This window comes from Pyricularia oryzae, chromosome 2 (assembly GCF_000002495.2).
Source record: "Pyricularia oryzae 70-15 chromosome 2, whole genome shotgun sequence".
NCBI lineage: Eukaryota > Fungi > Ascomycota > Sordariomycetes > Magnaporthales > Pyriculariaceae > Pyricularia > Pyricularia oryzae.
The window spans coordinates 5,442,467-5,468,130 of NC_017850.1; the positions used below are offsets into that span (position 1 = coordinate 5,442,467).

The window sequence follows — 25,664 nt, forward strand, 5'->3', positions numbered from 1 at the left end:
AACGCGATAAGCTACAGTCTGTTCCAATTTAAGGGGCCACGTGCAGAGCGAAGTTTTGGTGGCACGGTGAGTTTGGGGCTTTCGAGTAGCGTGAATCGAGAGCGGGTGAGGCGCTGTTAGCGGGGCTGGGTATTTACTTTAGTCTACTCCACCATAGCTTGTTTGCCCTAGCAACGGAAGTGGGTAGCTATGAACATCAAGTGGGTCATAGCTACGTCTTGGAAGTGGAGGAGAGATCTGGGGAAGGAGGTGAGAAGAAAACCCAAGGGTCTTTCTTTTCTCTCCCTCACCGCTACCTTTATCCAGGTTTGATGCCCCTTAGAATTCATGCGTGCTCGTCTTTTTGACTATGGCGGTCTGACGAACTTTTTTGTTGAATTTCTCCTACGGGAGAGCGGAAAGGTTGACATATAACAAACCCGTCGTGATCGATCTGGACAGCAGTTCTAAAGCCGCCGGCCATAGACAGTCAAGAACGTGGCGTTGGACTGACGTAGTTCAAATGCCAGCAAACCGACCCAACCCAATCGGATTCCGCGCTTGTTGATTTTATTTTACCCAGACCGCTCGCCCTGAACCTCGTTCACTTGGCCCCAGCAATCCTCCTTGGACATTTTTTTTTTCCAAGCACGGAGGTTGCAGTGCGTGCTACTACTGCACTGCATCAACAAGGGTCCTGCAAAGATTCTGCAAAGTCTCGCGTGACAAGCCGGCAGACAGGCGGATAAGCAAACCCTGACACCATTCGTTTTATCACACGTAAACTCTGTACAGCGAATACCGACCAAACATTGGAAGTATTGTGTGCCTCGGCCAAAACAAACAAATTTCGTTTTCTGTACGAAGCACACACAGCTTCGTCCCGTGTTTTATCGGCACAGCCAGTTGCTTCTGTCCTTCCCCACTGCAAATCATATCAACAATCACCGTTGATCGCCGAGCGAAGGGTAAAACAAAACAATGGAAGCCTGAGAGATATATCACGGTCAAAACATCAGCATCCCGGTCGTTCTCTAGAAACCGCCGGCGAAAACACCAATCGCCCATCAACTGCAGCCATACTTAAAATATCTAGCGTACTGCGCGCGGACTCCAGACGCACGTCCGAACCCAACAGTACTATACATCCTAACTTGACTCCGGGATCAAAACTCAAAAAAATGGCCTACTCTGGTTTACACGTGCCTGGGGCTTTTCAACTCGAGAGTCCCGGCACTCCACGCCGCCCGGCTCTCAACGCAGACCTCTTTCGAGCTCCTGTGGCCACCTCGCCGTCCAGTTCTCTTTTCAACATACCCAAATTACGAAATAACGACCACCCAGCGATACCGACACCAGCAAGTTCCTACGCCAAAAGACGACGTGCAACCCCGAAACCGTCGTGGATACCCAGCCGCGCGTCTGCGCCTGCGCACGAGTCGGACACTCCAGTGTCCCACACCCCAGTGGAAAGCTCCTACAGCGCCCTATCATCTTCCACCGGATACTTCGGAAACGCCGGTAGCCTTTTAACCCCACGCGATACTGGGCGGAAGGAACCCTACTACGTACTGGCTGGTCACATCGAGACTCCGGGTACACACGAAGCGGAACAATCGGCTTTATTGGATGACGATCTTGGAGTCAACCATTTAGACGTTGACGATCGAAGGACTATGGGATATAACTCTACGATATCTTCGAAGCGATCACATTGCGAGATGGAAGAAGACCCTTTCTTGACGCAGACCCTTTCGACACCAACCTTGCGAACGGTGGCGAGGCTATTATATACCGATGTTACAGCGCCTGGAAGCCCAAACCTGCTGCCCAGGTGGCCGGGCAACGGATGGACAGCGTTTGCGGTTAACACCCCTATAAATATTATCGGGAAGTGTGTTGGAAAATGCTGGGAATTCGTCAAATCTAGCACGTTTGCGGGTTTCCAAGCTGGCTCAGGAGATACATATCCTGTCCAACCAACCCGCACCGGAAACAGGATGCCCCGCCGCGTCCCCTCCAACAACGATCTCAAAGCAGGCCTTGGCCTTAGCAACCCTATTGTATTTGGAAATGGTGGAAGTGAACTTCTTCACCCGGACGTGCTCCGGTGTGAGAAGATTCGGGACCGAGACCCGGCGTCATCGCCGTCGCGGCCAGCAGTAAAGCGCAGGCAGCTCTCGGGCGTTCCCAGAGCTCCCGAGGACCTGCAGCAATGGGTTATAGTGGACAACTCGAGCAGGCCTGGTACCCCTGGTCGCAGGTTCTCTGAATATCCTACTGGCGTAGTCCGCGGGCCCAGCCCGAGCCGCAACAATGCGCGCTCGCCATTGTGCCAGGAAAAGCGGCCGTATCCGTCGAGCGAGGTATCATTTCCGTCAAATTATGCATCCTCCACTGCCACTTCCTACAACCGGCGCATCAGCGTCCCGGTATCACGTCTGGCTGCCAACGCCACCAACACCCCCTCAAGAGCATCGTCTCCAGCTCTGAACCATCGGCCAGCATCTCGGGTTTCCCACGCCGGCTCGGCCACCTTGTCGTCTCGTCAGTCAGCCAGCTATGCCTCGCCGCGATCGCCCGCGACGCCCTGTACTGCCCAGTTCTCCCCTGTCACCACCTCAACCCCCAGCCGCCTGCCTGTGGCGTCAATACGCACGAGCCCTAATCCCAATGTCTTTGCTCGTCCCAAGTCAACGGAACCGGAAAACCGTCGTCAGTCAATCTCCCTCGCATCGCCCATCCGGACCCCTACAAACCAAACCGACAGTGACAGCATGACAATGAGCATAGGATCTTCTTCCTCCTCAACATGCTCGTCTGCGTCATCTGTCCGCATACACAGGCGTGCCCACAGCGCCGTTACGCCTAGCTCGCGCCGCCGTTCCATTATTCACGGCGGTGCCACCAAGGAGGACAAAGCTGCCGTCGAGTCTAGCAGTCCTCTGATCTCGGACAACTCCAAGAAGATCCTTGCCCAGAGGCGTAAGCAGGATCGCGACACAGACGCCCGCATGGAAGCGCTGAACGCCCAGATGCAGGCCATGATCCGGCAGGGCAAGGAGGCGCTTGGAACAAGCTTCATTGTCGAGTCCGACGACGATACCGACGGAAGCGCACCCAAGGGCGCCTCCACAGCCGGTGCTGAGGCCTGGGTCGACGAGGACGACGACTAGACATTTGTCCATCCTCTCCTCACTCTCCCACATCATGAAATCGCCCGTCAAAGACCTCTCACTCTTTGCACTAAAAGAAGCGGTTCATTGACCGTGTCAAAAGTCTTCAGAGCTTGTACAGCAGGCCAACCATCAGATGCAATTTGCTCCTGAATGATCACGCCACTTTCATATCTATATTCTTTGATACCAAACAACCATTAGTATTGTCTTAATACCCCTTTTATTTATTTGGCATCTACCAAATACGCGTACCAAAATGTTTGAGTTTTCTTTGTGTTTACCCATCAAAAGATACCTGGACGTTGCTTTCATACGCACGCAATAGCGTTTTGCTCGCTTTAGCCTGCTTTTTTTTGTTTTGTTTTTTTTCATCTTCAATGGGTGGTTATCTTTTTTGAAGTCTGGGCTGTAAATTCAACAAGGGTTGTTTTGTTCATATCAGCAACGATTGTTTTTGTTGCGTGTATATATCAATATCAGCCTTCACATAGTGAAAAGACAAGAAAGGGTTTCACCACTGATGCGCCATGAAGATAACCGTGTTTGCTCCGACATTGTAATTCTGTGTCAAAGAATAAGAATATAAGGCTTAGCACCACACGTTATCATCGAATCAGCCGTCTATCTCTCAGCAATCTGTTTGTCCTTTGCCCCATCCTCATGCATCGATGCTCGCTTCTCTTTCGCCGCGCAGTCCATAGCGGTCTGAAGAAACACTATAGTTTCGACCGGATATTGGCCATCCACCAAGATGAAAAAAAGCTTGCTCATCTTGCGACAACCATACCGCAGCTGCGATATCTGGAAATTGACATAGTTGGACTCGCCCGTGGGCAGATCCACCTGGCCGGGCCAAAACAGGTCGCGGAGCTGGCCGACATTCAATCGCGTGAGCGTCTCCCGGAACAGCTCAAACGGCGAATCGACAAGCATTGCTGGGTTCTGGTCCATCTGACGGTATCGAACGTCGGCATCGGCGACTAGCCTGGACCAGATGGCAGTGGCGTCTGCGGCATGTTGTTCCTCTTCTTGCTTGATCTCTACCGCCGTGCACTCGGCACAAAGTCGGAAGCGGAGAGCGGGGTCGGGCCTGGTGCCCTTTGGAGTCCGAAGGGCGGCGCAACGACGGCAGTGGACTCTGCAGTGGTATCGGTCGCACCCGGGGACGCGACACTCTGGCTTCCAGCCACAGTCTTGGCCGAGGTGGTGTGCTCCGCACAAGCAGGAATCTTTTGTCAAGTGGCAGTCCTTGCCAGCATGACCGCGTATACCGCACATGCAGCATCGGTTTGTCTAGGAGACGGCAGGTTTTGTCAGTACAGGAGTGAATCCGATGATAATAGCGTAATTTTCCACATAGACAAAGCCTTAGCCTGCCTTGAGGAAAGCTTGTACAGACTACAACTTACGCAAGTCATGGCATTTCTATGCTTGAAATGACCCGGTGGCCAGGGGTTCCCACAGGGCCGGGAGCATGTGACGGTGCAGTCTTTCGCGGTGTGAAAGGTCGGGAAAGAGACACATTTACACCGGTTCCTCTTGGGAACCTCGCAATCGTGCGCATGATGATACCTTGAAGGTAAAGCAGGCGGCTGAGAGCGAACGATTTGGAAATTGGGTCGCTCCCGGTCCAATGGGTTTACATCATCACCGAGAGCGCCGCAGTGACCACAGCGAAGAACGCAAGATGATTCCAGGTGATCTTTCCCGGTGCAGTTGGAGCAAATCATGGTCAATAAAGGTTCCGTGGGAGGTAATGCGTCACTCCAGCTCCGAAAGTCACCGAGTCTTTCTTCCTGCCCAGGCCACCTGGAGCTCGTGACCAAGCCAATTTCATCCATCGAGTGATGGATTGTTTGAACGGGACCCGCCTCGAGCGTCAAATTGTGAAGGTCCGAGAGTGGATGGAAAGAGTCACAAGTAGGGCACCAGACACCTCTCTGTACTATCATCGGTCCTTTGGCTTGTCCTGGCCGCCTTTTTTGGACACTCGAGGGGCAAGGGTCCTGCAGACCACGCGCGCAGCTGCCACCATCGTTTCCTGCCAGATCCATTTGTCGATCAGACGAATGGTAAGCCAGGGTTCGGTCGCCTCGGATGGGCACGCCGCCCAGCATATCCTGAATGTTTCCATGGTCAAGACTTCTCCGCCTGGAACGCCGATCTATCTGGGAAAGCGACAAACGCGGGTATGCAATCTCCATTTCGATTACGGGACCGTGGTGCGCTGGTCGCGGGAGCTTGGCATGCGCAAACATGCCGGGCGGAGGCTCGCTAAGTGAACGCTTCCTATTGGTTGGGTTGTCCAACTTGCCATCCTGCGCATAGTATCTGAAGGGCCCACGAGATCGATCCGGGCTGAAGGGAGGGTGAGCTGTCACAAATAGGGGGTCCCTTAGTTTGCGGCGGTGTTTCCACGCAACGCGGACCTTGAAGCGCCTGAGGACGCGGGAGTGCGGCCACATGGGCGTTATCGACTCATGACCGATCATGCTGATTTGATGAGCAGTAATTGAACGGCTAAAGTCGAGTACCTGAGTGTTCCATGGCCTTACTGCACCGCCGTCGTATAGACGCATACTATCCTGGGTTTTGGCAAACCTCTCCAGGGACTGTCGGTGATACCTGAGGCCGTCGGCGGAGACGTGTGCAGCTCGATCTTGCACGCGACTGTGATTGCGCCTAGCCTCACAAGACTGTACAACCGCAGCACGTGTACCTCGACGTGGCTTGGTACGAGGAGTTGCGCTCACAGTTCTCGTGGGATCGGCCAGTGCCCCTGGGGTCGGGGGCTTTGGTGTGAAAGGCTGTATCGGACCCTGTGGGAGTCGCATGATGCGGAACCATTGCCTTGTGGCTGCTTCATCCACCTCAATATAGTGTCTTTGTACTAAATCCAAAATCGTGTCACACAAGGTCCATGCCTTTGGCAAAGGGGAAGCATCTGTTGCGCCGTTCAGTTCCCGCCGGCCACACTGCCTGCTCAAGTGCGCGTCTCGCGGTTGCTTGTATGCTGGCTTTGTGTGAGCCATGTCTTCAAGAAGCCAAAGGTCGCGCTCAAGCTCCAAAGCTTGCCTCATCTCACCCATAGTCGGGAATGTGTCAGGCGTGACTGGAGAGTTCACAGTACTGCGCATTTCCAGTTCCTTGGCAGCATAAGTTGCCCTCGTCGAGCCCATTATGTCGTCCACGAGGCGACTGACCAGCACCTCACGGATGCCCAGTCGCCGATGTTCATACTTTTCAAACGACAGACCTGGAAGATCGAGAGGGTAGTGGCGAACACTTTTGCTCGCTGCACGTCTCCGTCCTCCATCGTAATGTGTGTCTTTTGAAAAATGAGCGTTTTGCCCGTTGACGGACAGGTTCGAGAAATCACGACCAGACGAGGTGCCACTCGATCCTGCAAAGGTTGACATTATGTATAATTTCACTTCCGCCCCTAACCCGGCAAACGGATGACAGAGCCGACGGGAGCAGCTTTCTATAACCGCCGTGCCGTATCCGTGAACGATCCAATGGGTCCACACCACACCTGTTCACCCGAATTCCGAGACCGGTGTGTACCGGGAGCTAGCTGTTCTTGGACGGAAATGCTGCTCCAATTGATGGCGGGGTATAAGATACCTACTGCTTGTGGTATATGGTAGGAGAAGACGATATAGTCATACGTTGTATCTTTTTTTGGTACCTTTGACACAGGCAGGACTTCAGACGCGCTGGGATGTACGACACTAGCAGGGGATTGGGAAACCCACGTGTTCGCGGCCTCGGACTCTTGGAAGCGATCGCGAAACATTCGATGTGGTGCAAAGAGTGGGCCGCTGGGAGCGAAGATTATTTGTTGCGCGGGTTGGGGTTTAATAACGAGGTGAAAGTGGCATGGAACGAATCGAATCGAATCCTCAGGTTTATGATGACTAATGAACGCACGGCGTTGTGCCTTGCCGTACAGAGTACTGCCGGAAGGTACGTCACGCACATATTACAAGATTGTGCTCCCTCCGGCTCCTTCTTTTTGGGTCTACGGAGTAGTTCTACCACGTAGTTCAATGTCGCACCTTCCTTCAATGGAGCTCAATCTTGTTATCTGTACCGCCAATTCAGAGATGCACGCACGAGTCAGTTAGAGCTAGGGAAGGATGGCCAAGTAAAAAGGGCCCAACCATGCGTCTCGAGGCTCTAGAAAACTTCTACAGGATAGACCCTGGTCGCGTTGTGTGCGGGCGGCCAAAGGTGAGGATGCCTGCCATCCCAAACCGAGCTACTGTAAGGTTATCCAAGCTGAGCATCTGAAACTTGACTGAACTGGAGAAATTCCAATTGAATTTACCACAGTCCCCATTCTGAATCCCGATTCGCCCGCCATTTTGTCAACCACGAACTACGTCAACCAACATCTACGTCCATTACCTTACTCTTTGATACTGGCTAACTTTTGCTTTTCGTACTAGATCAGAATTAGCTGATTTCTATTTGGCCACTTCTCTCCCGAGAATCCACTCGCGAATCATGTCCAGACAGAAATGACAGCTGTTGCACTCGGAGTGTTGCTGCATGGAAGCCAAGTCAACGGAAAAGTAGCTCGTGGAAAACCCTGGAGGGAGACTCTTACCGCAGTATCCGGAGAAGGTCTCCATCACAATACAGGCTGTGGATCGGGACCCCAGTTGAACCAGCCTTGTACAGAGAGGGAGGGTCCACCCACCTGTTTCAGCGGATGCAGAGGCGCAGCACAGTGCTTTCGTATGGCAAAAAGAAGAATTGGCCGCCTACCTCACCTAGGCTTGGGCTGTCAGTCCCCCATTTACCTTGTCGACTTGTCTGTCCTGTAACAGGCTATTGCACCAGGCGGCTGGAGACGAACTTATACTGCGACAATCGTGGACAATCGATTCTGGACGCAGATAGATGTGCAAAGAAAGTCTGTTTGCCTGGTAGTACTGGTAGCGACCAACAATCCACCTTTTTCACCCTCCTTACCTATCCACGTAATTTACTGCACCTCTGCCAAATCCTCATTCGGCGCACGCCGAACCTGGCCACCTTGGCATTAATGTGTTTCGTTTTCTCGACAAACCAGCCAAAGAGCACCGCCGGAAGAGCACGAATTTGGCTAGGGGTTTGCCAAATCCAAGGCCCTGAGTTCTGCACCTTACGCCAGTTTAAACTCTTTTTCTTGATGCCCGCCCGTTCAACCCCTAAACCCACCCACACCCAATATCTTCGCTACAAAAGCGACAAGCCCGTCGGTGGCTTGGCCAGTCACGCCAATGCCCCTTCCAGACAAACCGCATCGCCACGCGTTCCCCAAGACCAACTTTCATATTTCCCATACACCTAACTTCATACATTGCTCCCCTCCCCTCAGCCCCTTATCCCCTTCCTTTGACATGTTCTGGAGTTCTCCACCACCCGGGTGGGGGTGAAAAAGGGAAACCTCCGAGTCTCTTTGGGTTGTAGTACACAGCCCTGCTAGCCCTCTATCTCGTACACCAGACCCCGGCCAGTCGTCTGATCTCCCCTTGCTGTCTTGTGTCTGTACTACCAGAACCGTTATCACCTATTCTAGGTAGGTTTGTCGTGAACACGAAGCACCAGGAGAGGGTTTCCCCGCCTCGCGAAGCCCATTGTCTCAACAGTGACAAGAAAGGGGGTTTCTTATGGTCCGGGGCGAATTACCAACTTCATGCATAACCTATAATTAAAGATTTGCACCCATTTCTTTTTCTGGACTTTCTTGCCTTGTCGCTTCTCTCCAACTGTGGTCGGTCCTTCTCTTATCCACGACAAACCCTCTGATCTGCAGCTGGGGATCAACAGTTCCCGACACTCTTTTTTTTCTATTATTCAGTTCTGTTGGCGAGTGTGTAAAAAAATCTGCCACCACCACAAACCAACTTGTTTGTTTTCAGTAGTAAAGCAGTAAAAGTCGCTCTCTACCGTCTCTTGGCTTGGCGATCTTTATCTCGAACCAGAAAAACACCAGACAAACGACAAGATCGACAGTCTGTATACACACCCAGGCGGTACTGATTTTCTTTAACGACAATATACTATTATTCCCTTGCCGACTACGACATACATCTCAACCAGCTCAAAGTCGTCATCATGATCTTCAACGTTTTTACACTGCTCCTTGCCGCCGGCATGGCCATCGCCGCCCCGGCCTCCCCCGCCGAGGTCGCCCGGTCCATCGACGCCCTTTCCTCGCCGGCCTCGTACACCGGCGCCGAGATCGTCGCCCGCATGGCCTCAGCCGCCGCCCTGAACCCCCGCGACGCCCCTCCTCCCAAGCAGGACCCCAACGTCTGCTACTCCGACTGCCTGCTCAACGGCGGTGGTGACTGGGAGTGCATCTGCGTCTGCGTCGACTGCGGCGGCAAGACTCCCCCTCCTCCCCCTCCTCCCAAGCAGTAAAAGCCATGCGATGGAGGTTGTGATGCCCGTCTCGAATCTCGACGAAGGCCAGACTCGAGAGGGAACACTCTTTTTGTCGGGAAGACAACAAGACCTTTTTTTTTCTTTTGTACCCCAACTCTACTATTTTGTTGGAATGGTGTATATGGTGTGTATGGCAGTTGACTCGCGTCAGCCTCCGACCTCCATTTCAATGCTCCCCTGGCGTGTCTTCCTGGATGCTTCTGCAGGACATGGAACTGAAGACGGGACTTATTTTTCCTTTTATTTTCCTTTATAAGATACTCCTAAGTCTTATTTGTACGATCAATGAATGAACACAGTCGCCAATGCGATCGATGGGCCCCGGATTTTTGTTATACCTAGAAGGATTAGCGTACACTGTAGCTTTTTTTCCACCCAGATTGTTATATACCCAGGTTATTTTCTTGCCTCAGCCTCGTCAACGTCGTCCCATGATTCCAATAGCAGCCTAACCCCTAGCTGTGAAGCTACCCCAGGTTTTTCCGTCGTGCCAAGAGAGGACGAAAACAATATTACTAGACGGGAATGGTGGGAGGCAAAAAAGGTCTACGGCATCTCCGCGCAAAAGTTCAGAAAAGTTCAACTCAAGATGGCGGAAGCTGTCATGTTTCATCGGAAATCGCGCAAATGACGTCCCATAATGTTTCAAAAAGACCTTCTTTACTCAGTTCTCGGGAAGGATCAGTCACACCTCAGTCGCAGCAAATGGACGGAAACCCGAGAAAGCAACCAAGAACCAATTACATACTTGGAAGGGGAATACCAACTCGTTGGTAAACCTGTTGGCTTTCTAGGTTCTAGAAGCATGTTTTACGCCAAGGTCGGAGTTTCTGTCTTTGTACTTTCTTTTTCGCGTCTGAATTCAACTGTCAAAATGCTGAATATGCCGATAAGTTATTGGTGATAATGTACATATGTGCTGTATTATATGCCAAAACAAAGAGTCTAAAACATTACAGGCGAAGGGAAACCTTCTTATTCCCGAGATGAGAAACACAAAAAAGAAGAAATGCTAAACGCTGAAACAAAGAACCAAATGCCGCTGGGCCCGCTGCCATCCCTCGCATTTTCGTCTCAAAAACAAGGGGTATCATACCCAGGCATACTATAGTACGTATACCAAAGCCAAAAAAATAAACCCCCGCCAAATTCCCCGCCCATGTTTTAAGACCTGGAATGCAAAAAGTAAAAAAGTAAAATTTTAGTTATACAACAGCACCCTCAGGCTGGTCAACCAAGGCCGCGCCTGACGTCTCATCCGCATCGACACCGACGCGCCTCCGACCGCTCATGCCCTCCATGGCGCCAAACTCGTACGTCATGCCCAGCGCCCTGACGCCGCTGTCGCGCTCCCTCTGGCTCAGGAGCGCGGTGCCCTCGAGCGCCCATGCCATGCCCGGCGAGTCGCAGACGTAAAACATGGCGCCGGCCGGGCTGCTCGGGTCCGAGGGCATGTGAGGCCAGCTGACGAAGAAGGACGTCGTGATGACGGCCAGCATGACGCAGAGGATCCCGACCGAGGTCCACGTGCAGGCCTGATAGAGCGACGAGTGCTTGGAGGCGATGAGGTCGCCCCGCGAGGGGAGGTTGTGGAGGAGGATGGGCATGGCCTCGGCGAGGATCGCGGTCGCGGCCACGGCGGCGAGGAAGAAGTGCCGGTCGCGGATTGCCCGGTACAGGCCGGAGAACGGATTACTCGACGGCGATATGAGGATGGAGCGTTCTGCGCGTTGCGGGGCGATGGAGAGCATCAGGTAGGGGCTCATGAGTGATACGTCTGTATAATGTGTTACAAGCATGTTCTCAGACAAGGGTCAAAATGCTGCGGTGGTGGAAGACTTACTGGTAAAGAATGAAGCCCAGAAAAATGCTATTACCACTCCAACGATGGTGAATAGCAACCGGGCCCCGAATCCTTCCTGGTTCATGAACCTCTCGAAACCGCCGTCCGCAGAGCTGTTTTGATGATACATAATGATAATAAGCAACGCACAAGCTGAAGCCACAAAGACCAGCCGCGGCCCATATGTCAACATCATGAAAGGCAGGTGATGTTCTTCCTGTCGCTGGAGCGGCGCAAATTTACCCGCTCCTTGCGGGGCTCGATTATCAGCAGGTCCGAGATCGTCCTCGTCCTCGTCGTCACTGTATTCAAATTCTTCGACGCCATCTTCTCCCGAAGCCATCGCGGTTGTTCCAGTCATTGGTGTAGATATCGCTATGCCAATGTTATCTGGGTCGATGCCACCACTGGCCGTCAGGGAATTCCCTTCTGCCCCGCTGTTGTATAATACAACGCCGTAGTCGGCTGAGGCATTTTCCCTGAGCGAAGAGGCGTCGGTGCCTACCTCGGTCGGAAACATGCCCAAGCGGAACGTTCGATCGCCAGCTGCATTAAGCAGCTGCTCATGCGTGATGACTCTGCCGGTAGCGGTGCTTTCTCTCGGCGGCCTCTTCCCGGGCGCGCTAGGTCGGGCGCCTAGACCATTGGGCAGCGAAAGTAGTATCGCCCTGACCTCAGGGTTGGCGCAGATGGACGCCATTCCAGCGTTGCTCCATGGATTCGATGCTACGCCCGTCGTCCACCTCTGGAGGCCAACTACAAGAAGTAGTGCCAACACTGCCATTGTTGCAATCACTCCAGCGGCAGCCCATGCCAGGGCGGGGAAGATAGCAACCGAGGCTGTACAGCCCTCGTAACCAATTTCAGCGCGGCAGGTCTCGCTCATGCTGAGAGCCAAAGCTTCCGGAGCTAGGGGAACCAAGACAGCAGAAAAGAGCAAAAGTAGCTTGGATAGCAACAACACCGGCGGATCGCGCAGGATACCCCCTTTTATCGCAAGACTCCTGAAAGCTATCGGGATGGTCTCAATCAAGCCGACACGCTGACAGAAAGATTCCGACGCGGGTGCACCAAAGGGATGCGTCATGCGGTGGAATGGCTGGAGCTGTCTGGCAGTCGTTTCAATCATGCGTGCAACTGCAAGAAGACCAACGCCCAAGAGTAGTGGAAGGAAGAATGCTGCAAAGTGCTGAGACCTGCTGAGACGAGACATGGCCTCGACGGGTGCAGTGCTCGCTTGCGCTGCAGAAGTGGGGATTGCAGCGTATTCTGTTATAGTGGCCGTGGGCACACCGTTGCTGTCGGTCAATGTGCTTGTCCTGGGTGCCACCGTTTTCGTAATTGTTGTAACTGTCGGTCGCCCTTCGGAATCAGTTGTGGTAAGGATGTCAATTTGAATTTGAGGTGTTGGAGTGCTGATCAAGGTTGTTCTGTCTCCCTTGCCGTCTGTCGTTGTGATGGTCTTAACCTGGACCCATTCAAACCTCGTCGTTGGTACAGGCGCTGGTCTGCCCACACGAGAAGTTGTCTTGCTGCCAGGGCTGAAAGGTCGACCCCCACCCTGCGGTGATGCATCCTCGTCCTTCTGATCATCCTTTGGGCGGTCAATTTTGGGTATGTCTGTTGGGGCTGGATTGTTGATAAGGGGAGGTCTAGTGGACTCGGGCTGGCTTTGGCCGTTGTTGACCGGATTTCTATCAGGACCGGGTCTGATCTGTGTTGTCTGAGTAGCTGTTTTGCTGTTGTCTTCCTGTCCTGGTCGTGGCACGACGATCCCAGGCGACTTGGGTGCCCGCGTTGTCTGGGCCTCGTCAGACTTCGTGGACCAGGGGTTATCGAGGCGACATTCGCTCCACGACTCATCCTTCTTGACGCAAGAACCAAGGGAGCAGGTGGTAGGGCCAGTGTAACCGTTACCACCACATTGGCCGAAAAGTTGCACAACCTGAACAGGCGAGTTGTTGTTTTCCCCAGGCTTTGGGCTGTTTGCCGGGTTATCACTCGGCCCCTTGGAAGGGTTTCCCCCAGATCCAGGTGTCGTCCCATTGTTGCCACTACCGTTGCCGTTGCCGTTGCCAGTTCCAGGCCTGGGCTCATTGTTGCCGCTGCCGCTACCATTGCCGTTGCCGTTGCCAGATCCAGGTCTAGTCTCATTATTGTTTTCTCCAGGCTTTGGTGTGTCTGCTGGGTTGTCACCGGGCCCCTTGGGAGGATTGTTTCCAGACCCAGGTCCAGTGACGGGGCTCTCATCAACACACTGTGAGTGGTAGGGATTGACAACTTTGCAAGTGCCCTGGGAACAGGTTGTAGGGCCACTGTATCCGATACCTCCACACTTTTCGTGGAGCTTAGGGAGCACGACGCCTGTTCCAGGTACAACCACAGGGCCTTCATCGACGCACTGCGAATAGTACGGGTTCATGACTTTGCATGTCCCCATTGCGCAGGTTGTGGGCCCGGTGTATCCAATACCTCCACATCTATCGTAGAGCTTGGGCAGCCCGTTTCCAGTCCCAGGTTCGCTCGCGGAACCCTCGTCAACGCATTGTGAGTGGTACGGGTTAATGACTTTGCATGTGCCCTGCTCACACCGTGTAGGTCCGGTGTATCCAATGCCTCCGCATTTCTCATGGAGTTTCACGAGCCCGCCATCATTGCCGCCGCCATTAGGTGGTGTATTGTCTGGAGGGTTTTGAGTCTCCTTTTCGCAAGTCCAAACACCAGAGGAACCGCGCCGACATTGACCCTCTGTGCAATCTTTCGGTGCAAAAGGTACGACTACAGAATCACCACAACGGTCTCCAAGCTTGGGTGCTGGAGGCAGCTGCGGCTGAGGTTGGGGATTGCTGTCTTGAACACATTTCCAGCCCAATCCGGACAGCTTGCAAGTGCCTTCAGCACAGTCTTTCGGTTCGCCAAATGGGGCGGAAGCACCGCACGGCTGGTCGAGTTTCACGCCGCCGTTCTGGGGAGGATTGTTGCTAGGAGGATCATCATTTGGCCTGTCCTCAGCGCAGACTCCATTGACACACTTTCCCTCTAAACAGCTGGGCGCACCCTGCAAGATTCCACATTTCTCGCCAATCTTGGCTCCTCCATTGCCGTTATCTGGCACGCTGGTGGTTTGCGGAGGGTCATTAGAGGGCTTGTCTGTCACACAGCTACCGTTTTCACATTTTCCACCTTCAGCGCAAGGCCTGAAGCGGCACGACTCCCCAATAGCTGCTCCGCCACTTGAATTGCTTGTGGTTGTTGTAGCAATGCTTGATGAAGTCGTGGTGCTGCTTGTCGATGTTGTAGTAGTGGTTGTGGTCTTGTCATCCACGCACTTGTTGTCTTTGCAGATTGCACCTTGGCTACAAGGTCTCCGGTCGCTACAAGCATCGCCAATATTACCTCCACCACCGTTGTTAGACTCCTCGATGCACTTGTCGTTTTTGCAGACTCCTTGAGCGCAAGGCCTGCGATCACTGCATCCGTCGCCAAGATTTCCACCACCGCCACCACTGTTACCCCCTCCCGGAAAGCCGTTTCCAGGGGTTCGTGTCGGCTCGGTCTCTGTAGTTGTTGCTGTCGTAGACGTTGTGGAGGACGTCGTTGTGGATGTACTAGACCTAGAACTAGTATCTGTTTTCTCAGTAGGTGGGGTTTGGGTTATAGTAGTAGTCGTTGAAGTTGAACGTTCTGGGTTCTGACCCGGCTCTGGAGTCGGGGTTGGCGTCGGGGTTGGGCTTGGGCTTTGGCCAGGTCTGTTCTTGTTGTCCGACTCTTCCTTATTCTTCTCATCAAGCTGCCTGTTTCTTTCGTCGGCTTCCCTTTGCCTGTCTGCTTCGCTTTGCGCCGGCACCGCCGCCTGTGGCCTGTTGCCTTGGTTGGCATTAGAAGTATCCGGCCCATTACCAGCCGAGCTGGCGGGATTCGGCCCCTTCTCTGTAGCGCCCGGTGTCGGATCAGGACTGGGTTGACCAGCTGCAGAGGTCTTGGCCGGAGATACCTCCGCCGGAGCCCTCCCGACTAAATGAGCGCGCCTGGACAATTCGTCGCTCGACCCTGCTGCGTCCCCCAAATTCGTCGATGATGCCACCGATTCTGCCTGCCACAACGCGCCCCTGCTATCAGCAGCGGGGAGTGTCTGCACTGCATAAATTGTGGCGGCCATCAGCGCAAACAGGACGGCCGTCAGCACGGTCAAGAACGGCCATCGCAGCGGTGCGGGCTTCCAGTCTGGCAGGTCCTCGTCTCGCTCAGCGAGCTGGCGTCCATCGATTCCGCGGTAGGTGTGGCGGCGGCCGAGCCGGGCGACGGTTTCGTATTCGCCTGGCTGGTCGGGACTTCTGGTGTTCTCGCTCATCATCGAGACGGCTGCTGTGGAGGGACGGCGGAGGTCTCTCGCAGAAGTCGTCATGGGGATCTGAGCCGCCATTGTGAGGCGCGGCGCATGTTGATTGTCGACGACCAGTGGGTTGCGTCGAAGTGGTTGAATGTCTACCTGTGGCTTCTCTATCTCTGTCCTGGTGCGGTCCCCGCCCTTTCAATCACGCGAAGGATTCGAACATGAACGGCGCAGAAGAGTGATGCGGGACTCCAATCTAAGAATCAAACTCGAAGGAAAAAGCGCGCGGGGAAGAATTTGGATGACAATATCCTTCCTTCTATTCCTCGATCAAAATTTCGCTGCAAGGGGGAACAAAAAGAATGACATCCCAGTCAGGTGTTGTTGAAATGATCGACTGTCGCCCTTCTGGAGTCAAGAAGAGGCTTTGTGTTGCAGTACCAATGAGGTCCGAAGCAGGACTTGGCGACGGGGGTGAGCAAATGCAAGGCACTCGCAAAGAGTGATTGCGCGTAGGAATACACCGACAACACATCCCGCCATCTCCCACCACTCCTCGCCGCTCGCCAAGTTCTACACCCATGGAACTTTCCCTGCATGTGCCAGCCCCCACCCCCTGGCCAACACGAGGAGCAAAGAGTCGCAGCCAGCCATTTTCGTGTGAGGAGTGTGTGTTGCGCGCGGTAATCACAGCGCGGTATTACGACCCTGAGGCCAGGCTGAACTTTTCGGGGCAAAGACAAAGTGGGTGTCGTCGGTGGTGTTGGCGCCGGCTGGAAATTAGGTGGGCTTTTGCTGATGCGATCTGAGCTATAGTGGAGTTGATCAGGATGACAGCTCCATAAAGCAAGGGTCAAGGTTTCTCCACACTGCTCTTTTTGGTAAGGGCGATGACCGGAAGGAGGGCAGTGCTTTTCGTCTTCTCCACCACTTTAATCCTGCTACCTAATTTGCTTTGCTGATTGTTACCTCGAAAAGCATGGGACTGCATTGGAGCCTACTTCACAAGACCCGGCTTTCATCTCCCAAACATGCTGATGTCTTGTACCGTCAGGCACAGGTCTTGCAGGACTTTGTAGCAACCCGATCTTTTGCGTCGCCTGACACGAGTTTAAGGAGATGCAAAGGGGGGATTTAGGGATCTGACTGATACAACTTTCCCATCGCCACCGGAGACAATCATTTTCTGCACCTGGCCATGGGGCAGCGTTGGAAGAGGCAGTGTGCATCGGGGATGCGATCGGCATTTCTCTGAAATAACAAATGTCGCCCAACCGCATATATCGCGCATCTAAGCATGCAACCACCGCTCATTGATAGAGCTACATTTAGGCTTGGCTTGTCAACAGAGTTGCCTGCCAGGCCGCCATCCAAACTGGTTCATGCAGCAAAATCACATCAAAACCTGGCTCTCCATCACGTTTGCTGTAGAGCCAACTCATCGCCACAACTTGGGGTCCGTCAAGAATAACAGCAATGATCGTTAGCTACCTTTCGTAGCAATTTGTCAATACAGGTGTGGGCCAGTCAACACAAAAACAGCGCCCTTTGGGCACATTTCCAAAATGTTACTTGTACCACCTGCATTGCTTGCGTCCCTTTTAGCACAAACACAAAACTGTCGAGTGGAAATGCCTAGCAAGCATCCCTCATCTCATCCCTTGGACGCCACACGAGGCCCAACGCGATTCTGGAAACCGAACAATGCGTATATTCTGCCTTGAAAACCAGCAAAGAGCAGTACCAACTCCTCGGGTCAACTCGCCCTTGCGTCGCAGGACGAGCCAAGCATGAGAAGCTCTGAAAGCCAGCCGCCAAGGAGACCCGGGTAACGCCGATATGCAGTAACGGATGCTGTGATTATTTTGCCCATGTTTTCGTGACTGGAATGCAAAACTCTCCTTTTGTGACGGGATTCCAGATCCGATTGTCGCTGCACTCGAAATGAATTCGAAAAAAAGGCTACAAAGTGACAAAGGACGTTGGCGGCCGTTTGCGACTGACTTGGTTGCGGTTGGCATTGCGGGTCCCCCATTGTCCAGACCTGGTTTAGTGATGTTCAGTGGCGTTCTGGGCCGTGCCGCAAAGACGTGCTGTTAGTTTGCGCCTTGGCTGCGGCGGGGCAGTCTTGTTGTTGCTATCTTTGGCGCATGCAGGTATGGAGAAGGCCTCCACTGCTTCGGCGATATGGAGGAGCAACGTCTTTCTCAATGACAAAAATGGAGATTTGACATAACCGATGTCTTATCACTTTAGGGGGCAACAACAAACTTGGAAATGGCCGAGTCATGGATGGAATTTGTGCTGTTTTATTGCTTGGGTTGGTATCAAACGCCGGGTATCATCGTATACAGCCTTGGTTTCTCCCAAAAAGACGTCCAGAATCCATTATGCGAGAAAGGAAAAGTGGTGACCAAGCCCACGGATACAAAAGAGAAAATTGAATTAACCCCAAGCCAGGATGGAGAATCCTCTCCTTGGGCAGCGTAAATATCCTCAGTTCATAATTGGCTACTTCAGAGGCCTTCGACAAACGCGGATAGCTTGCCTCCAGCAGCCTTTGGTTGTCCAAGCCTTCAAGTCGTCTTCTTGGCCTGAGTGATGGGCTTGGGCTGGTTGCCTTGTAGGACGAAGCGCTGGTATCCAACGACGGCGACGGCGACAATGCCAATGAGGACGATGTTTCCTATAACGAAAAAAAAGGTGAGTCTGACTTGCCCAAGTGATCAGGGAAGCAATGTTCAGGATGATTACTGTACCTGCGATGAACTTGCCCAGTCCGCCAACCATTTGAGCGAGACCCTCGATGGTGCCGGTGATGAGGTTGACAAAGGACGAGAAGAAGTTGACAATCATGGTCAAGAATCCTCCGATTACATTGGCAATGGTGTTGAAAATGCCTGCGAAGAGGTTGGCGACGCTCTTGACGAGGTCTTCGATTGCGGCGAAAAAGTGCGACATTGTGGGTAGGAAGCTTGTATGGTGTTGCTTCGTTGATGGGTAGCAAGCAAACGTGGGTCCGATACTCTATTGATTGTTTGTGACTTGTGATGGGGAGCTTTCCGGTTTTTATTTGGGGTTTGAGTGACAGTTAAGGCAGGCAGTTACACTACAGCTAGGTAGAATGTCGGACAGAAAGGGTGAGTGACGTTTACATGGGTTCCCAAACGAGGAGGGGGATCAGATCTTTATGACATTGTGTCTCACGCATGAAGCATTGAATGCTGCCAGTGAAGCGAGCCAGCAGTGACGCGCAAAACACGTGTTGGACCGTCACCATTGTCTACCTCTTTTGGGCCCTTATACTCTTCCTTCAATTTTCTGATCTCGTCAGCCACACATATGTCTGGATGCATGTCACGCACACGGGAGCTGTCCAAGATTTCAGGCGCTTTGTTGTATGCCACATTCTAAATGACATCATTACTTTCAAGTTGGTTGCCTGTTTCGGAAAGTGTGGCGTTTTTGGGGCTATTGGTGCGGTCACCCACTCACGTGATAACCATCATCTCGACAATGACGTCCCGGGGATCATTACTGAACGCATAGGTCACGACGGATTCCGTCCTGCTGCTTCATACGAAGTTTGAATTCAGTGATGAATGGCTGCCCACCGTTAGTTTCAATTTTCGAGCTTACTGGCGTAGTGAAGGAACTTAAGACCTGAGGAGCATCGTAAACGTCTTCTCCATGCTGGCTGATGTTTGGGGAAATATTTCACTCCCGCCGAATAAGCAAAAAACTAACACAACTGGCAAAAACAAATAAAATATTGGCAGAAATATACAACACCGAGGATTTCCCATAGGTCACCCACCTAAACACTAGTTCGGCCCCCATTTTGGTACGAAAGCAAAATCGCTGGATTTGGGATCCGAGATGTTCGGGAACGGATTGTTTTGCTAGTCTCAGGGCTCATCTCTGAAGCCCGTAGCTCCGCAATTGAGCATGGCTCAATTGTGGCTTTGCATTGTACCTGTAGGTCCGCGCAAAGATCGATCAACGCGCGCTATCTTTTACACCAATTCTATTGGTCAAAAAGCCATGTGGCTGGTGAGGTACATGGAGCGCTCGTCCACCTTGCGCAGCAAGGGGGTCTAGTCTGAGCACTGAGACTAACCAGCCGGGCGTAGGAGAAAAAAAGCTGTTATTTTTCCTATGGGACCATGCTCCAGAACGGCCGTGGTTCTGTGGGAAGACCCGTTTGCAATTTCGATCCTCCATATATTTTTTATTGTCGCCCTGCTCGAACCAATATATCTGCAAGCAAATCTGCTGGATTGGTAACTCAATCTACCCTCCGCCTTTTTAGGTTTTGAAGAAGCCATAGGCCCGTTGGTTGTTGCGCCTGGGGCAAATGATGTATTCGCTTGGTCTTGGGCATTAATCTTCTCAGCCGGCTCGAAAGTGGGCAAAACCGCGTTGCCGCTTCCTCGCGTTACCGCGAGGCCTAGGGCAGGGAAGCCGGGGAGGATAAAAGACGAAAAAGACAAATAAAATGGAATAATAATAGTGACTTGGTCCTTCAATAATTCCTATCGTTTTTTTTTTTTTTATTTTATTTTACTTGGGTGACAACGCGAGCTTTGCGTGATACTCGACCTAACCGATTTCCGATACGAATTTATTTTTCTTTCTCTCTTAATATTGAGCACAGCTATACCAAGGAAACCTTTTGTCCCGAAGCGACCGAACTAATTGTACACTGCGCCTCTGTTTGCACCTATGGATATGTGAATTATACACATTGTTTTGTTTTCTTACCCATTTCTTCAACTTGGTATCACCGAAACCCAGTTCTTTTCTTTTCCGCCTAGATCGCCCCAACTAACCAAGAATTTGTGCTTGATATATGGGCTACAGATGCCGTCACAGGATGACCATTGTCCCAGTGATGTGACGGGTATTTACCATCATTTCCTTTTACGTCTAAACGTGGACATGGGCATGGGAAACTTTGTTTTGCTGTGTCGCCCAATGTGGCGAAAGAAATAGTGCAAGAATACTGAAACAAGCATGGCACCGTCGATCAAAGACTATGCGCTTCTCTTTTTGTAGCATGACTAAACTACTGTTACTCAGCAAACGGGCTGTAAGAGAATGCCCAGTACTCAATCAAAACGACAACATCCGTCAACGTGTTCACCTCTCTGCAAGAATACTTTGAATATAATCGGCTTTGTTAAATATACAAATGAGGACTACTCGGCTCTTTCATCTAAATAGTTCCTCCTCGTTCGATTATCCTGTCGCAAAAGTCAAATATCTCCTCCATATGTTATTACCACGTACTTGAAAACTTCCCTCCTTAAAACTTCTTGTCACAATATCCACCCGGCAAAGTGCAGTTCGACTTTATCGCAATTACTGTCGCGCTAGCTGTCACTTCTTGTGCCGCCGCAGGGATCCCGATTAATAAGAATTGCCGAACCTTATTCCAAGGGCAAGATTCAATATGCCGTGACAAAACTCGGTCGGTCTTCTGCTTTGGTAATGATTTTCTTGGCGCTTTTGGGGGCTGCTGCGAAGATAACGGATGCGGAGTTGGCGTAAGTTTAATATACATATAAAACGACCTAACTTTACTACCAAATTTACAAAGTATATAGCTAATATTTTTGCTTTGGATAAAAGCCTCCTCATAAACCGTAAAGAAGATCTGTTGCACAGAGCTGGTCTGCATGAGATTATGGGAACACTGGATATAGGTGGCTGGATTATAACAAACAGAGGCACTGGTTTGTCCGATTCTGTATAGAAAGCTCCCATTTGGAATTTTGAAGAGTTTTAATGTACAGCAATTCGCGTCGATATATTTATGGCCAATCTTGCCGCAACTAAATTTCCGCTACCAAATGGACTGCAACTGGAATTCGTCATGTGCGCTTCGTCCAGGATGCCGTGGCCACTTGGGCATCTGGTCATTATATCGCTGCCCACTGGTCCTTCTCGATGGCAAGCACAATGAAACTCGCCGCTGCAGGAAACAGCCCGCTTTATATTCCATTACCGCTGTTGATGGTTGAGGCTCGTTCACCCGTCGTGCCTACCACCCCCTACGAAGGCCGGGCAGGGCCCATGTGTGTTACTGGACCCATCCAGGGCTGTGTGCCGAAAAAAAAATCTGGAACTGTCAAATAATACCACAGCTACTCTGTGATTCCTTAATGATAATTTTTACTTTTTAGAAGAACAAACGTCAACGCCAAGGATAGTTACGCCAAATCGTATATTCCAGTGGGTATGGTCGTATGTGCTAATCGAGCCAATTGCAATTGTTTACAAATTGAGTGGAAATAAAGCAAACTGGAGACTGCCGAGGGGGCATACGACCCGGCGTATCGGCGATTGAGAGAATCAACATGGTCGATGGAGTAGGGTTGGAGCCGCAAGTTGCGGAGCAATGCGAGTTAAACGTTGGGTGCTACTTACAAGCTTAAATAGGTACCGGTACCAGGTAAGCAGACCTATACTATAATTGGCGACGGCCTTGTATCTTATGCCTCTTATGCCTTCACTGTCAAGTCATCAAGTCACCCATGGTTCATCTGCCTCTGGACATCAACCCATCAAAGACACCCGACCATGACTGGGTGATTGGTCTATCTCCGTCACCGAGGAGTAGATTAGTTTGTCGCATAGCAATAGAAGAAAGTCTGTTTAGGCGACATGATAATTTAATATATTTTATAGTCTGCCGTCAATGCATTACAAGCGCAAATGAGTATAGGTTCTGAAATACTATGGCACCAAGGACGTCTCGCCGATGAATTGGCACGAAGATCGGATCCCTATCGTGCGGGACCGTTTCGAGAAATATGAACAGCTTGGGAACTGCTAAAAACGGTCGGGCGACATCAATAGTGACTATAAGTGCGTTATGTTTGAGGAATACAGTGAGTCGAATGAAATATATCCTCATTTGAGCACTTTTGTTCGGATTTATAAACTTTCGCTTCTTTTTTTTTCGTCCGTACCCTGAATCAGTTGATAGTAAAAATCTCCCGTCGGATTTCTCCTAACTTTGTCTTACATGGGAGCCGGCATGACCGCTACCAAGCTCCCTGACCAGGGCTTCCACGCAAAGCTTGCCGTAATTCCCACTCCAAACTATGCGTTGACTGTCTATCCCCAATATACACCAAATATTAGAACCATAAATCAGAAAAAATTCTAGACGAATTGGCGAGCGCTCCCTGCTTTTTGAACATTCGTTACTGCTTATTTTGTTCGTGATAGATATGTGTCCAGTTGCAGGATAAAGTTGGTGAGAACCTCCACTACACGAGGCCGACTTACAAGAACGCATGGATCTGGGCTTGGGAAGTAGGTTATAATGACAGGTTATTCGTGGTGAGGGCCTCCCGTCACCTAATAACACCCACTACTAAAAATACAATTGACACGACCGAGTCCCGTATTGAACGAAGTTGCGATATAGAGGGTAAATAATTCACCGGAGCGACGGGCGATCCATCTCGACAAACCATCCATAATGGCGATAGATTAAAAAAAAAAAAAAAAAAAAAAAAAAAAAAAAAAAAAAAAAAAAAAAACTCAAGGATAGGGCACTTGCTGGTAAAGCCAACCAGTATCTATAATTAGCATGAACAATCCATTTTAATAAGTACATTTATGGTAGAGGTATAGAGACCTGATTATATATAGATCTACGGGTGCTTTGTAGTCCAAAGGGCATTCTGTCGTAGGATGTACTTCCAGGCTGCCTTTCTTTTCTTCCTTCTTTTTATATTGCATCGAATTTGGTCATTTTCATTCCCCCGAAACAGTAGGATGCAGCTGTAAAAGAGCGAGCTCTAATAATAGTGTTTTATCTCATCTAAGAAACCAACAGCCGAGACGATGAAGTCCACCCTGATTTGCACCGCCGCCCTCTTGGTCTTTGCCAAGGACGTCTTGGCAGCCAAGGGCGACGAAAAAGGTCACGCCCAAGAAGACTGCAATGGCAAAGCGTGCGAGTCCTATGGTGACTGGCCACCGCAGTCTTCCGAACCGGGGACTGTCGAGGGCTGGCCAGTGTACCCTTCTGGGTATGGGCCACCGCAGTATCCCCAGTATCAGGCTGGGCCGTCGCAGCCGCCACCCGAGAGGAAGAAGGAGGAGAAGAGGACGATTTGCGAAATCAGCATCAAGCTGTGGGAGAACAAGTGGGAACCGCCAAGCGGCCGAAGGCCCGGGAGCTGGGTCGTTCAATGGGTCGACAAGCCAAAGAGACTGGCCGCCGTGGGGGTGCAGAGGAATCTTTATGGCTATTGGTGCACGGTCGGACCGGCATGCAATGTCGCATGCGCGGGAGTGCCAGTCCGCGAGAAAACCATAAAGTACTGGGCCTATGGAGTCTATGGAACAAGGCTTAAAGAGCTTGATCCGATGCAGATAGCAGAGGCCTATACGGACGACACGGGCATAGAAGGGGTTCCAGGGAGAGACCACAGGTTGCCCGAGGGCCCAGGAGCCCAGGCGATGCCCTGGGAAGATCAGGCAAGGCATTTGAGAGATACAAAGCGGTTGAACCCAAACTTTCCCCATGGTGTGCCGGGAAATGATAGGAGAAGATATTAACTTTGGGTGAGAAAGCTGAAGCGGGAAAGCCCCATTGTCTTTCGTTCTTGCTCTAGCATTGATAGTTTCCCGATTTTGTCATCTTCTCATTTGAGAAATGCGTAACAAGAGGCCTATTAGCTTGAGTGCGCATGTGTTCAAGCATGCTACCCTCGGAATCATCACTAAATATCGAGTCTGTCGGAACTCCTGATGATCAGCTCCACACTGGCCTGTGTATCAGACAGTTGACGCGCGGCTCGTCATGTTTTTGCGAGCTTCGGTTCCGCCGTGACCTTCAACCAGCCCAGCTTCGTCATCATCGTCCACCTCCCAGGAGCCGATGCCGTCAGCTTCGAGCTTTGCCTTTTGGAGCATAAACATGCGGCCCTGCACCCACTCCCATGGGCGCTGGTGCTCCCCTTTGACCTTGAGCCTTCTTTGCAGCCAAAAGGCGACACCGGGCAGGCAGAAGAGACCACGAGTAAAGGCCGCCATAAAGGCTTTGTTCCGGCTTGACAAAGTTAAAAGCAAGCAGCATCCGCCTGGAGTTGGCCATTGCAGCCACTGCGGTGAGTGTGGTAACGCGCGGCACAGACAACGCTTTATGCTGCCGGACATTGAGTTCGATGCCCCAGTCTAGATGCCGGTCAATGGTTGGTGATATGGAGGGCTCTTTCTTTGGCCAGGCGCCAGGGCTGATGTATGTCTGGTCGCTATAAACCTGGTACCTCGTCCGTACAGCCGACCGCTGCTGACGTCTGGTCAGATGCGATAAAAATCTTTCATTCGCCATAATTTTCCGGAACCGTATCTGGTCTTCTGGTGGGCTGTCGAGTCCCAGGTGTGTGTTGGAATCGATAAACCCAGAGCCCGGTCATATGAGCTGTGTTCTGAGGGTGTGTATCACAGCATGGCCCCCGCCACACAGCCTGAGTATAAGTACCTACCTACCTGTAGTTGTGCAAAAGTTGAACAGTCTCTTGGGGGTAGAGGTCGCCAATGAGGGTGAGGCAGATCTGAGAAAAAAGACATCAGAATAAGCTTGTTAGACAGCTGACAGTACTTGAGCTTTACTGTCCAGTAAAATATACTTGCAATAAAGACGCCAGTCGTGGCAATTCCACAGAGGAAAGCATCACCATTGGCACGCTCAAGTGCGCCCCCTTTTCTACAGACCACACAAACCCGTTTGTTGAGAAGATGTAAACAATTAGGTAGTATGACATGCTGCGAAGATGGGCTCTCTCAATTGGAAATGTATTCATGTCATCACCAGAGGTCGTGCTGATTATGATTCCATGAGACTTGGCCGTGACTTTGT

At 51.6% G+C, this 25,664-nt stretch overlaps 8 protein-coding genes across 8 annotated transcripts; 5 read left to right on the plus strand and 3 right to left on the minus strand.

Annotated features, from left to right (window-relative positions):
- Window positions 1-306: 306 nt before the first annotated feature.
- Window positions 307-3,675, plus strand: MGG_08022 (uncharacterized protein). The gene has a single exon (XM_003714927.1). It carries the CDS (start codon window positions 1,161-1,163, stop codon window positions 3,153-3,155), a length of 1,995 nt encoding a protein of 664 aa, XP_003714975.1. The 5' UTR covers window positions 307-1,160; the 3' UTR covers window positions 3,156-3,675.
- On the minus strand, window positions 3,337-6,959 carry MGG_15803 (uncharacterized protein). Its single transcript, XM_003714928.1, has 2 exons — window positions 4,568-6,959; window positions 3,337-4,451 (listed from the first exon to the last, which is right to left on the minus strand). Exons 1-2 carry the CDS (start codon window positions 6,575-6,577, stop codon window positions 3,780-3,782), a joined length of 2,682 nt encoding a protein of 893 aa, XP_003714976.1. The 5' UTR covers window positions 6,578-6,959; the 3' UTR covers window positions 3,337-3,779.
- A 2,310-nt stretch (window positions 6,960-9,269) lies between these two features.
- Window positions 9,270-9,578, plus strand: MGG_08024 (uncharacterized protein; the record flags this gene model as incomplete). Its single annotated transcript, XM_003714929.1, has 1 exon — window positions 9,270-9,578. The coding sequence occupies one exon, from the start codon at window positions 9,270-9,272 to the stop codon at window positions 9,576-9,578; it is 309 nt and encodes a 102-aa protein (XP_003714977.1).
- Window positions 9,579-10,433: 855 nt separating this feature from the next.
- On the minus strand, window positions 10,434-16,241 carry MGG_08025 (uncharacterized protein). Its single transcript, XM_003714930.1, has 2 exons — window positions 11,446-16,241; window positions 10,434-11,379 (listed from the first exon to the last, which is right to left on the minus strand). Exons 1-2 carry the CDS (start codon window positions 15,866-15,868, stop codon window positions 10,808-10,810), a joined length of 4,995 nt encoding a protein of 1,664 aa, XP_003714978.1. The 5' UTR covers window positions 15,869-16,241; the 3' UTR covers window positions 10,434-10,807.
- MGG_15804 (uncharacterized protein) lies at window positions 16,222-16,727 on the plus strand (the record flags this gene model as incomplete). Its single annotated transcript, XM_003714931.1, has 2 exons — window positions 16,222-16,280; window positions 16,595-16,727. The coding sequence occupies 2 exons, from the start codon at window positions 16,222-16,224 to the stop codon at window positions 16,725-16,727; spliced, it is 192 nt and encodes a 63-aa protein (XP_003714979.1).
- Window positions 16,728-18,080: 1,353 nt separating this feature from the next.
- MGG_08026 (uncharacterized protein) lies at window positions 18,081-19,118 on the minus strand. Its single transcript, XM_003714932.1, has 2 exons — window positions 18,538-19,118; window positions 18,081-18,464 (listed from the first exon to the last, which is right to left on the minus strand). The coding sequence occupies exons 1-2, from the start codon at window positions 18,737-18,739 to the stop codon at window positions 18,355-18,357; spliced, it is 312 nt and encodes a 103-aa protein (XP_003714980.1). The 5' UTR covers window positions 18,740-19,118; the 3' UTR covers window positions 18,081-18,354.
- Window positions 19,119-21,742: 2,624 nt separating this feature from the next.
- On the plus strand, window positions 21,743-22,375 carry MGG_15805 (uncharacterized protein; the record flags this gene model as incomplete). The annotated part of the gene is made up of 3 exons (XM_003714933.1): window positions 21,743-21,858; window positions 21,967-22,027; window positions 22,244-22,375. 3 exons carry the CDS (start codon window positions 21,743-21,745, stop codon window positions 22,373-22,375), a joined length of 309 nt encoding a protein of 102 aa, XP_003714981.1.
- Window positions 22,376-23,641: 1,266 nt separating this feature from the next.
- MGG_08027 (uncharacterized protein) lies at window positions 23,642-24,361 on the plus strand (the record flags this gene model as incomplete). Its single annotated transcript, XM_003714934.1, has 1 exon — window positions 23,642-24,361. One exon carries the CDS (start codon window positions 23,642-23,644, stop codon window positions 24,359-24,361), a length of 720 nt encoding a protein of 239 aa, XP_003714982.1.
- Window positions 24,362-25,664: the final 1,303 nt, after the last annotated feature.

Excerpts from the sequence above, each read along its gene's own strand:
- MGG_08022 (XM_003714927.1), top strand. The coding sequence starts at position 1,161 with ATGGCCTACTCTGGTTTACACGTGCCTGGGGCTTTTCAACTCGAGAGT.
- MGG_15803 (XM_003714928.1), bottom strand. The coding sequence starts at position 6,577 with ATGTCAACCTTTGCAGGATCGAGTGGCACCTCGTCTGGTCGTGATTTC. Across the intron at positions 4,452-4,567 it reads ATAGAAATGCCATGACTTGC|ACAAACCGATGCTGCATGTG; the intron begins GTAAGTTGTAGT and ends GCCGTCTCCTAG.
- MGG_08025 (XM_003714930.1), bottom strand. The coding sequence starts at position 15,868 with ATGGCGGCTCAGATCCCCATGACGACTTCTGCGAGAGACCTCCGCCGT. Across the intron at positions 11,380-11,445 it reads CTGGGCTTCATTCTTTACCA|ACGTATCACTCATGAGCCCC; the intron begins GTAAGTCTTCCA and ends CACATTATACAG.
- MGG_08026 (XM_003714932.1), bottom strand. The coding sequence starts at position 18,739 with ATGTCGCACTTTTTCGCCGCAATCGAAGACCTCGTCAAGAGCGTCGCC. Across the intron at positions 18,465-18,537 it reads ACTGGGCAAGTTCATCGCAG|GAAACATCGTCCTCATTGGC; the intron begins GTACAGTAATCA and ends TTTTCGTTATAG.